The sequence below is a fragment of the Rutilus rutilus genome (genome assembly GCF_951802725.1).
Source record: "Rutilus rutilus genome assembly, chromosome: 6".
Taxonomy (NCBI): Eukaryota; Metazoa; Chordata; class Actinopteri; order Cypriniformes; family Leuciscidae; genus Rutilus; species Rutilus rutilus.
Window position 1 is genome coordinate 23,136,772 of NC_140214.1, and position 13,020 is coordinate 23,149,791.

General features: G+C 35.7%; 1 protein-coding gene and 1 long non-coding RNA gene across 2 annotated transcripts; one reads left to right on the plus strand and one right to left on the minus strand.

Annotated features, from left to right (window-relative positions):
• Positions 1–3,098: 3,098 nt before the first annotated feature.
• On the plus strand, positions 3,099–7,877 carry LOC311292489 (uncharacterized protein). The gene is made up of 7 exons (XM_084412199.1): positions 3,099–3,529; positions 3,608–3,752; positions 3,860–3,958; positions 4,073–4,217; positions 4,401–4,546; positions 5,277–5,416; positions 5,573–7,877. The coding sequence occupies exons 1-7, from the start codon at positions 3,421–3,423 to the stop codon at positions 5,707–5,709; spliced, it is 921 nt and encodes a 306-aa protein (XP_084268325.1). The 5' UTR covers positions 3,099–3,420; the 3' UTR covers positions 5,710–7,877.
• A 17-nt stretch (positions 7,878–7,894) lies between these two features.
• On the minus strand, positions 7,895–8,967 carry LOC311292490. Its single transcript, XR_014627724.1, has 3 exons — positions 8,751–8,967; positions 8,600–8,638; positions 7,895–8,440 (listed from the first exon to the last, which is right to left on the minus strand). It is a non-coding gene; the product is annotated as an uncharacterized lncRNA (long non-coding RNA).
• Between the last annotated feature and the right edge of the window lie 4,053 nt (positions 8,968–13,020).

The following is a 13,020-nucleotide window of genomic DNA, read 5'->3' on the forward strand; positions in this document are numbered from 1 at the left end:
TTTAAGAAAGGTCAGTGTAAGTTGGTTTCAGTTACAACAGCTCAAACATGGCCTTACTTGTGCCTATTGTTACCTATTAGGCTTTACTTGTGCTATCTGGGGAGGAATCTATACTTTTTTGACGTGCAAAGTGGAACCATTTCTACAGCTCCAGTCACATTCGAGATGTAGCCTATTTGTGAAATTACAATACACTGTTTAATTACTAATAGCAGAACAACACAGAAGTTAAGCGAGATATTACGAAATGGCAAAAGTGTTTGAAATTAAAAAGCAAACGAGATGCTATACAGTCTACTCAGGACAGTTTGTTTTATTGATATTCCGGAATTGTATCAAAAGATGTCTGCTGCCCTCGCGTGGCTGTGAGAGGAAACGCAACTACTTCATTCCAGCCATGCAGGTTTCATGAATTTATATATGGTATATAGCCTACATAGGGAGGAAAAAAATGGTAACATCTAAATGAACTGGTTTTATTCAAGTCAAATATATGTTTTAACATCACTGAACAAATCTACATGCATCACTTTATACCAATAAAACTAATGGGTTAAATCAAAATAGCTCTTTAAGGTAACAATTGCCACTTTTTACAGTTTATTTAAAAATATTAAACCAATATTTATAAAAAGAGTACATTTTTAAGAACCTGGCACTTAGGCTATTTATTCTTCATTGGCAAGACAAAAATTTATTGGTTCCAAAAGGTTTTAAAGACTTACTCTTTCTCCACTGCACTGCACAATTGTTTTACCAACCTGACAGGAGATGACTGTTATCTTCAAAATATCACATCACAGCAATACTTGTCATCAGACTTGTTAATCAGAGAAATTGTTTTAGGTTTGCGCATGAACTGCTGGTTAGGTGACCTGTCAGGGAACTCTGTTCAGTCCCAACCAAATGGCTTTCAGTCAATCCCAGTTGTACACATGCACTCTGCTCTTTGAATGATAGCTCACACTGCTTTCATTTTTTAGCAAGTAAAAGGTATAATTCTTATAGCCTAGTATAATTCAACAAATGTCCCCCTTCATGTTTAAATGTAGGGGAGAGCAGGGGCGAAAGTACCATTTTTCAGAAAAACATAATTTGAAAAGATGATGTTTTAGACAGAGATATATTTTTGCTGTGGTCAGTCACTCACAAGTGTGGTCTATCAATACCAGGTGGTATTTTGTAAAAATGTAGAAGGACTTCAGTATAATTTCACTTTGAACTTAAGACTGCTCATGTTACTTTCGACCCCGTCAGTTGGGACGAAAGTAACACACAGGTGGGTCAAAAGTAACACAACAATATACAAGCTAGATTGTTTGTGTTACTCTTGTTTTTTTATTTTTTTTTATTAGCCTAAATATACCTGAGTATATGACCTTGTTAACATGTAACTGCAAACATATTTTGGCCTTTATATTTGCAAAAAAAATTTAATTTACATTTTCATTTTAAATTTCAGTTTCATCAATGTTTCAAATAACCCAACAGTACAAACTTGAATTGTTTAGAATATTTTTTTTATTGGCAATGTCAATCTATTTTATAAAATGTGTTTTCAACATGAACAATTTGAAAATTAAATTAAATTACCATAGTATAAATTCTCAACATAATGTAACAATAGTCATGTTTCCATCAAGTTTTTATGCATAAATTTAAAATCTGCATTAAAACATCAGGATGGAAACCCTGCAAATACATAGGTGGAGGTGGAAAAGCTATAAGGTATGGCTAAAACCTAAATGTGACTAAGGTAAATGGAATGGTGACACAGAAATCAGCTGATTTAAATGTGAACTCCCTCTCTTAAACATCTGGCTGAATCAGACCTCTATCTGTCTTACTGACCCTCACTCTTGCCATGTTCTGTTGGTATAATATGACATAAACATGTTTTAATAAATGCTGCAACACAGAGAAAGTCACCACATTAGCATCGCGACAAAAGAAACACTTGTTTTCACTATAGCGGGACAAAAGTAACAAGTGTTACTTTCGTCCCGACAGGAACTCCTGACGTTTAAACCCGATTTACTTTTATACTGAAAAACTCTAACAAGGCAAACTTCAGGATGTGTTACAGCACTTAATAACATGTAGATTGATCATTACTGTTTGACATGAAACGAAAAACACATCTTGTAATTAGAAAAAAAGTACCGCTTCAGTAATTTACTTATCGAACTCGAAAACTGCTTACTGGACCTAACTGCGGGAAACGATGACGAAATCACGTGATATCTGGCAGCTCCGTCAAGGGTTGCGTACTGAACGTGCTGTCATAGCTTGAAATGCTAATATAGTCAGGGCTCTGAGAAAATCGCTTTGTTACTTTCGTCCCGCGTTACTTTCGCCCCGGTTCTCCCCTATGTAGCCTATCAAATATGATACATCAGTCTTTTGAGGAACGTTCATTTGTATATCTCTCAGTCGTCATGTATTGCATGTTTGTGGGGAGAAATAGAGTGACAACTGATGTGTATATACATTTTATTACATTTAAGTAGTTTGCTATACTTTTATAAGATCTTACATTACAAGCAATCAGAATTTTTGTCTCACAATTTTAAAAGCGACCTCACCAAAATGCATATAATTGCTCAGTTTGGGCCTCTGAATAAAAAATATGTTAAATTTACCAGCGAAAAATCCCATAACGCACTTAAAAAATGGTTCAAGTAGCTATTAAATGATTCTGATTGTTTAATTCAGAAAAACACACATTTTAAACCTTTCATCACTCCACTTTATGAACGCTATTATTTTATGATGAAAATGGGGGGCTATAAATTAAGATAAGATAATTATAAGTTAAGGCTTAAGCCTAGTCCCAGACTAAAACGCATGTTTGAGCTGTTAACTGAAAAAAACTTGCACTGACATTTCATGTCACTGCCATTGTTTTGTCCCAGATGCACACTGGTCATTTTTTTTAAGGGACGCGCGTTTATAAAAGCTACTTTAATGTCCTAATTTAACGAAGGCCAGGTCCTGGCATAGTTTAAGCCCTGTCTGTAAAAACCAAGCCAAAGTTACATTAATTTTAGTCTAGTCTCTAGAGAAACATCTTGTGGACGCTGGCCGTGTTGTTATTGTCCAGCAGATGGCTCTCTTATACTTTTCAACAGAGCATTATTTTGTAACGTAAACAAGTTAGAAGACGTCATAGTGGCAAAAAATATATTAAAAAAGTCCTAGGTATAATTCAGTCAAAAAGAAGTGCGACATTACTCTCTTCGCAGAAATATCAAGTAAATCTATAGTTTATATTAGCACCTAAGTTAGTGTAACAGCGACTCTAGCTAACTTTGCTAACTTCACAGCGTGGCAAGACAAGCGCAATTTCAACATCAAAATTGTCATAGCTTCACAAAAACGGAAGGATTGAATTGTTAACGTTAGTGATTTTTAGATAAAATGTCGCTTTTGAGGAATCACAAGATCTTGCGTATTTTGCTCATTGTCCTTTCTCAATTCGCTTACATTGCTGCTTTGATTATCAACGCGCTCGCGGGACAAGGAAAAGGTAACGTACGCATGTTCATTTATTTACGGTTATATAACTAAGTTAGTTATACATCTACTTTATTTTTTGGCTTTCAAGGTCCATTTCAGCGCAGCACTGGAAATATTTCCGCAAGATATCAGACAGAGATCACTCCTGCAGGATGGACCTTCTCTATATGGGGTGTCATATATTCCTGGCTCGTCCTGATGAACGTATATATCCTGACCTGGTTCTGTAGAGGGTACTTCAAACCACACACACTCCACTCACATCAACACTTTGCTTATTCACACTGTTTGAAAGACATTATTCTAGTTTGATAGTCTAGTCTGAATTATTTGTTCTCAGGTTGTACTTAAGTCCAGCAATCCTGCCCTCTGAATTCTTTCTCTCATGGATCATCAACATGATTCTGAACAGCACCTGGCTTGTATTGTGGGAAAGAGAGTAAGTTATAGGCAACATAGTTTTCGGCGTAATCATAAGAGTTTTGTGTGGTGTTTTGCTGTTTTGTTTTTTTTCTTGTAAAGTCTGTCACATGTTTGTTTCTTATTGATTTAGATTGATGATCCCTGCACTTGTGATGCTTGCCCTGATTGCTTTCACCAACTACCTGCTGATCTTCTTCTCTTGTGTTGGGATACGGACTCATGGATCTTGGCTGAAACAGCACCACCCAAAAGACCTTCTCTGCATCATAGTGTTGGTATGCATTGAACATATTGGATTCCACTTGACAAGAGGCACTCATAATTTTATATTTTTCTTTAAATGGGCATATCACCTAAAATGTAGCGTATTTAACTGCACAGTATCGACTTAAAATATAGCAGGTAAATTAGGTGCAGATTCACTTGTTTAAAATGGCTATACCATACGTGTACCTCAGGTTCAAAATGGTATTGCCACCTATGCAACATGGATAGCCATTGCCACACTGCTCAACTTCACTATTGTGCTGGATTTGGCATCAGTTTCCCCAACAAATGCGGCTACAGCTTCTTTATGCATACTTCTGTTGGAAGTAATTATATGGTAATCATAATCATTTATTTTTGCTACAAATTCTGTCATATTGGGTCAATGACATAATGCACATTTTTTGTTCGTATTCGTGTTTGCTTTTCCAAAAAAATGAAATTTATACATGCAATGATTTAAATGCACATCTTTTGTTATGAGCGTGCTTTAAAGGTCTGAATGAAAATTAACTTCTGAAATATTGAAAAGCTATTTTTGGGAAGCAAAATTAAAAAATGTTAGGTGATACAACTGATATCATAATGAAGGCAAAAATTATTATTTTTTTGACAAGAAAAACTTTGGAATTTCGGCTTTTATTATTATTTCTCAGAAAATAAAACATGAAAAGACCATGAAATTAAAAACATGAAATTATATAATGAGTAAGTCTCCTAAAAGGTCGAAAAATTTGACCTTTTTATGACAAGACAAGGTTACGGTAGTTGTCATGTGGTCTTAAAAATGGTCTTAAATTTTTTTAAAACCCTCTTTACCTTGAAAATTATACTTTAAAACCTTTTTAAAAAGATGTTTAATACACAGATATTCAAGGAAAATATGTTTTTAATTTATAAACACCACACCAGTCATTAAACTGAAACCTTTCTTGAAACTAGAAGAATCTTTTTCTTTATCGTGGGCACTTTTATGTCATTGACCCATATTTAACGTATGATTAAAGGCATTAGATCAGCACACTATTTCTAAAGTGTTCTTTGTTTCTTTGCCGCTTCTTCTACAGGTTTACGGTTGAAAACTTTCTAATAGAGAAGCACGTTCGTTACATCCTCACCGTCTACCCTGTGATTATCTATGCTCTAATTGGAATCCTAAGCAAGCATTATGACGCAGCAGAACCTGGCCGGAACGCAGTATTTTCAGGTAAGTCAATGATAAACACGACCATGACCATGTCTTTGTGGTTGACCTTAAATATAGCATCATTAAGGCACAAAGTGAAAGACCTCGCAATATGTTACATATTAATGCAGCATTGTGCTCACAGTGCTTACAGTGTCATGCTCTTATTTTCCACAGTGGTGCTCCTTGTGATGGTCTGTATTGTGTTAGTGGTGCGGGTGGGTCTGGTGGTTTGGAGACGCAGGACTCGGCCTCTCTTCAATGAAGTGAACCCTGAACTCCTGATGTCACCAAACAGCGGTGCTGAGAAGTAACCAAATATCATAAACACATGTGTTTCAGCATTAAATATCGAAGATGTCATATCCTGAATGATAACCCCTCCAGGTTTGCAGTACCTACATAAATGTGTTTCAGCTGGGGCAGATGCTTATATTTGCATGGATATGTAGCAATTTTCTATTTAATATGAGCTTGTGCCAGGCCATATATATTAATTGTGCCTTACATTATGAGGCATTCTGTTCTGTTCTGTATTATACGCTACCATTCAAAAGTTTTCAATGTATTTGAAAGAACTGTCTTATGCTCACCAAGGCTGCTTTTTTTTTATCAAAATACAGTAAAAACATTAATATTGTGAAATATTGTTACAATTTAAAATAACTTTTCTATTTTAATATATTTTTTAAATGTAATACTGTGTGTATATGTATAGTTACTCGTGACCAAAAATAGCAGTTTTATACCTGACAGTATTTTGATTTGCTAGTTACTATAAGATTGTGTACATTACATTACACTCTGTAATCCAAAGCAAAATACAAATAAGAAACATCATAAGCAATATGTCATACAAGAACCAATAATAATAACAAAACCACGTTTCAAGAGTAAGTAGTACAGAAGTCATAGGAGGAGTAAAAAAACAAAAAATGTCCCTTTTGTTTGTTTTAAAGGTGCAGTAAGCGATTTCTGAGAAACGCTGTTGAAAGTAGAGCCCTGCGTGGGACGGATTATTCAGTCCCGCTCCCGTAGGATTCTGTCCCGCTCCTGCAAAAATATATGTTACCTTCTCCCGCTCCCGCCCGCAACATTCATGTTTTGTCCCTCTCCCGCCCGCATAAAAGTATAAATAGATTTTTTTCTAGGGCTGCACGATTAATCGCAATAAAACCGCACGCGATTTGGCAAAGGCTGCGATTATTTTATGTGCTTGTCGGTGTAGTGCGGCTGATTGGTAGTAAATACTGCCCCATTTGAACGCCAGAGGGCGCTCTCAAGCAGAAGTATCATAATATCTACACTTTGTTTGTTATAATCAGGATATGCCGGCATGCAGAATTCAGCACTGAACAAAAAGTCTGTTTTGAGAGGTGAGGGGATTCTATCTTAAATGCATCTGATTGGCCATTGCATTCAGGATTTTGTTCAACAAAAATATGCAAACATGTTATAAATAGAAACTTTGTAAATCGTTTCTATTTTGTTTTAGTTGTTCTTGTTGCTTTTGTGCAACAGATGAATAACAATTTATTCATTTTTAGATGTCTTATCTATAGATATTTCTATTTTGCGGGAGTCCCACAGATCGTTTTATTCTCCCGCAACCCGCACACACACGAGTGCATTACCGCCCGTGCCCGCACTCGGCCATCAAATCTAGTCCCGCGCCGCACTCTTGGGTCCCGCGGGTTTAGGTTGAAGGTGGATCGGACCAATCACTTAAACACACTTGTAGCCAATCAGCAGTAAGGGGCGTGTCTACTAGGTGCCTGTGTTGCATAGCCTGTTTGTTAATCAAGATGGGGTATGAGCCTTTTGGGTAGAGGCAAATATCAAATATCAACAGCGTTTCTCAGAAATTGCTTACTGCACCTTTATGTTGTTAAGTGTTAAGACATAATACTTATGAAAAGCTCATTTATGAATGTTCAATAGTTGAAATGCATCTGATCTCACTGTGAAAATCTCACTGTTGATGATTACTAAAAGTTTAACAGAGACGTTGCATGATACACACTAAGATGAATGATTCGTGACAAACAGCTCTGATATATGTTTAGTACAAGTGCTCTGGAAACCACCTTAGTGTTGATTGCAAGCTTCTGAAACCATTGAGCTTTCAGCAGTGATTACAAAGACAGGGTTGCCACACATTTTGTGTGAGTACACACGCTTTGATCACGGCTCTTCGTGTACATTTACTTTGGTGTGGATGTGAACTGAAGCATCTTGTCATGCATGTTGTTGCCCTTTGGAATGTGTGTGTCTCCTGGCAGCAGCTGCAGCAGGATTGACCCTGTGTACTTTGGCTTGTTCACTACAGGATGAATTACTTATGAGAAAGTAAAAGACAAATAAAGGACATTTTTTCCTCCCAGGAGATTAACATCCCCTCCATTTCAGACTCGCTTACCCTTTGCAAATGAAAGTACTATGTCATTTTATTCTAATGAAATAAATGTTGCAAAACAGCAAACAGAGTCTTCTTGTGCTTATTTCTAAATTAACACTTTTTATTGTTGTTTACAACATTTAAGTTAAGGTTTGTAACTTGATTTTTTAAGAAACTTTTTTTAAGAAAAAAAAGGTTAGATACTACATAGGCACATTATCTTTTCAGATTTATTTTAGACATTGTTTATCAGAAACGTGAATATGAACATCATATTATCAAGCTGTACCTATTATTCACAATTTACTACTGATTGCTGCACAAAAATAAACATTTAATTGGAGTGAACAAAATTAATTTAATAATGTAGGATTTAAGACACTACATTACAAGACATCAATTGTTTCTTTGAACTAGCATTTTTGTGTGAGAGCAATTAACATTAATTGTCCAATTATTGCTTCAACTGGCTTGTTCACATGTTAAGCCGCTTGCACCGATGTTGACATATTCCTCTTGTCTTTCCTTAATGTAATTTGCAACCTTTTCTCTCAAACATGTTTCCAAGTGATGTACAGTAAATATCAGGGCGATATCCATGACCCAGATGCAGAACAAGAAGTAACGAGTCCATTCGCCAAAATGGTCTTGAAGATCACAAAAAAACAGTGAATGATACATTTTTTGTTGTTAATGGGTTCAGTGCCTTCATAGAATCCTTGTGTGTGTGTTTATATGTATATGTGTGTGTGTGTGTGTAGCAGTAAAACGCAATATATAAAACAGTAAATTAATGCATTTCTTACCAGATATCCCGTTTGCTGTCATGTCTTCTCAAAATATACCTGAAAATGTATAATGGATAAAGTTACATGTAGCCTACTTACAAAGTCACTTAAATGTGTAACAAATTTTTAAAAAATTATTGCCGTAAGTAGACTCGAGTAGGCTACTAACCAGCGTCAGTCAGCAGCGACAATGATGTTTGGTTTCATGCCACTGTATTTGCTGCTACGCAGTTTAAAATGGTGTTAAAATACACTTCCTCTTTTGAGGCTGAAATGTTGAGTCAAATGCTAATTTTGACTAAAAAGATGCGAGTCAAGTCTTTTTTAAGCAGAAATGTACTGAATGATTGTAAATTATTTATAATAAGTTGAGCAATTAACATCTGTTTTTATAATATGACATAGAAAATGGGAAATACCATGAATACAGATGTCCGTCAGATATGAATATAGACCATTTGGGAGCAGACATGGGGGCGTGACATTTGGTAATTTGACATGACATTTGGGAGCAGTTGCGCACACATTATGGTGGCAGAAAAACAGTGGTAACAAACGGAGGAAAATGGGCGAGATCCACGGAGTAAGACAGAACATGTCTTCTTGTGCCTTTGGATGTCAGAATTGGAATGAAGAAAAGATGGTCTTTCTTTTTACAGAATGCCGTCATCGAAAAAGCCCTTTAAGGAGCCGTTTTCATGACACCATTTTCAACAAAAAACAGAAAACTTTTTGTGTTTCACTCACTCTTTTGTGTTTTGGCCGTTCATTTACACAACAACAGCATTTTAGGGGGATGAAAACACAAACTTTTGAAAACGGGTTTCTAAGTACACATTTTTGAAAATGATACAGTTATCGTCTCAGTGTAAACTACAAAAATGTGAATTTGTGAAAACGGTGACGTCATGTGGGTGCATATTACGCGTTCAGTCTACAGGTGCGTAGTGTTTCTTTACAAAGTGACGTCGCCAACATGGCCTGGCATTCAATTCAGTTCAATTAAATGTATTTGTACAGCGCTTTTCACAATACATATTGTTTCAAAGCAGCTTTACAGAAAGTGCATTTCAGAAATGTACATAGAGAAATACAGTTAGTTAATCATGTATTGATTTAGGGCATAAACATATCGCCAGCGTCGAGTCGTCTCTTCACAGGCGTCGAGTCGTCTCTTCACAGGCATGCATAATACAGCTTTTTTTTGTCGTTTTCATGGATCCGTGTGAACGGGGGTCATTTTGACAACGTTGTTGTGTACGTGAAGCTTTTTAAAAAAAATGAGGAACAACTTTTCTGTATTTAGTAGCCTACATCGTACTTGTGTAAACGTTGGCCTACCTTAAAGCAAAAAACAGACATTTATGGTTGCAATAAACAGACTGGACTGATGAAACCTGCGACGAGTACCCCTATACTATTAAAACATGAATTTGATTCAAATAATAGATCTACATAATAGTCACATATGCAAGTCATATGGGTTGTGTATTATCCCTGCAGTTACAGCATAAAATAATATTTGGTTATTTTAAGTTCTTTGTTACTCTGTAATTGTACATTTAAGAAGCAACTACGTGTACTTATTATAGGGTTAGGATTAGGGCTTGGTTTGTAAAGCAACAGAGGGGACAAACAATCATATTTGAGAGTAACCACATGTGAAGCGGATGTAAGTAACACATATTACTTCCGTGGTTCAGTAGCCTACCGCAGAAGGAAACATGCAGAAAAGGGAGAACAAAAAGAGAGTTTTGTTTTTTGTCCTTTATTGTGTTTGTGTTTCACTATCTCACTATCGCAGTATTTCAAACCGAATGGAATTTCATTTATTACATCAATGTAACAGCTGCAATTAACACGCTTGGAAATGGATGTCTTCAATGAGTGTATGTGTTTGATAACATAACTCTTAAATAAATTTGGTTAAAGATCATTATACAAAGCTCTCTGACTGCTTTCACACTACTATTGGATAAGGATAAGATGATTGTCAGTCATTAAAGGGGTGATGAACTGAGAAATCAAATTTTCCTTGAGCTTTTGACATATAAGAGGTCATCATACAATAAGAATATCCTGTAAGTTTAAGAACTGAAAACTTCCTTGTTAGACCAATAAAAGCTTTTATTGACACCAGACACAGCAAACGACAGGTTTTTCAAAGTGGGGAACTATGACGTCAAAGCGTATCAAACACCAACTCCGCAGAAGATGATCAACGCCTACTTCAACACTGCCTGTTTAGCCCCGCCCACCGATTCACGCATTACATGAAACTCATTATAATATGCAAAACTGTTATCCAATCATAGCAGTGGGCGTTTACTTTCCAAGTCTTAAATGCGGCACGCCCATAAAAACCGAATGTTTCAGGAGCTAGGCTCAAAACCAGGGAAGAAAATAGCCTATTACTTATTCATTTTGATGTTTTTGAATGTAAAAACCAAGCGAACGTCATAAGTTGACCTCAGACAACAGAATATATATATATTTTTTAAAAGCCAGTCCATGGCCCCTTTAAGGCCCTCTGAGTCTCTGAGATTAGACTCTACAGAGAGATCATGTTGGTCAAGACCTCTGTCTCGGCCTGGAAGCAATATGTCACCACAGACACATTTCAGTTTGATCATGTACCTTTTTTTTTTTTTTTTTTTTGATAATTCAAATAATGAGGAAAAACTGTGTCGACCAACTACAGAGCATCACATCAAAATATTATAAAAAATGTCATTTAATTAAGGCGCTAAATTTTTGGCAGGATTGAGAACGAGGCAGCGATCCTTTATGGATTGTAGCCTACTGTTCTTTAACAACAACACACCAGTTGTTCAGCTGACGAAACGTCTTTCAGAAAAAAAACTTTCAGATGACAAAAAAGATGACAAAGTTGTGAAAATGACGTGATAGGACCTTTGGGCGGATCCCCCCAGCTGCCCCCCTAACTTTGATGATCCAAAAACTGTACTTGTAAAAACAACCCGCCACTATGTCCACAAGCTTCTCAAAACAGTGAACTAAACAATACATTTACCAAAAGTGAACAATTTAATTTTTAATTTTAACCCTTTCACGCATAGTGGTCACTACAGTGGACAGCTATTAAAAAAGCATTTTCTTGATTTTGCACGGGTTTTTATGGCAAAGTTGCACATCAGTCTCTTCACTGGACCCTGGTGCATCATCCTATAAATTGCAACCAAGTGGCAAGCCTTTGTGTTTCGATTTTTTCCCCCTCCAAACCAAGATGGCCAAGGGTCAGTCAGACATGCCAAGTTGCTCTGGAATATCCACCCATTCCTTCTATCCTAGGAGACTCTTGTAGGTAAAAAAAATATTGCAGCATCAAGCAATATCTGATGAGTCATATCACAGTAACATTTTCCAAGTTTTGATTTTAGATTGAGAGAAAACTCTGATTAATCACATGTCCACTGTAGTGGACGTCATGCATCAACTACTATATTTCAGCTACAATTCATAATTATAATGTGAATATTGTTTTTGAAACTTAAAACTTAAAAACTTAATCTACAGTGACTTTTTTTACTGTAAATAAATGTATTTGTATTATTAGAATGTAATTTTCATTGACATAGAAAAAAATCATGTGATTACATAATGTATGACACTTGTAATGCATTACTTTACTTGTTAGATCAAAAAGTAATCTGATTTCATAATGCATGTTACTTGTAATGCATTTCCTTACTCATAACATCAAAAAGTAATCTGATTATGTAATGCATGTTACTTGTAATGTGTTTCTTTACTCATAACATCAAAAAGTAATCTGATTATGTAATGTGCGTTATTGTAATGCATTTCTTTACTCGTTACATCAAAAAGTAATCTGATTAGGTAATGCACATTACTTGTAGTTAATTACTTGTTAGATCAAAAAGTAATCTGATTAGGTAATGCATGTTACTTGTAACACATTACTTTACTTGTAACATCAAAAAGTAATCTGAATGCATTATGCATGTTACTTGTAATGCATTACCCCCAACACTGATCATTTCAGATGAGATTGAAAAAACGTATCGCTAGGTTTTCTCAGAGGAGGGCTATGATAGAAATGGGCATGTCCATCTTGAACATAATCAGAATTATCAGCTAATAAGGGTAAATATCCATACTCTGGTACACTGGAGGGAGCATCTGAGTGGTTTCCACAGTTGTACCTTAACAGGCTGTAGAAAATGCTGATGGAATCACGTCCTCATGTTCTGATATCAAAGATACGCAAAGTGCAACTTGTATCAAGTTGTATGAAGCCTTTGCAATATTTTGCATTTATATTTTTTGTATATATTTTATAGTTTTCACATGATTTGATATAATTGTATTGATTAGTTTGTTAATTTCACATACTTTATCTGTTTGATTATTGTCTTATTTAATACAGTATATCTTCAGTTTAAACCATAACCGCA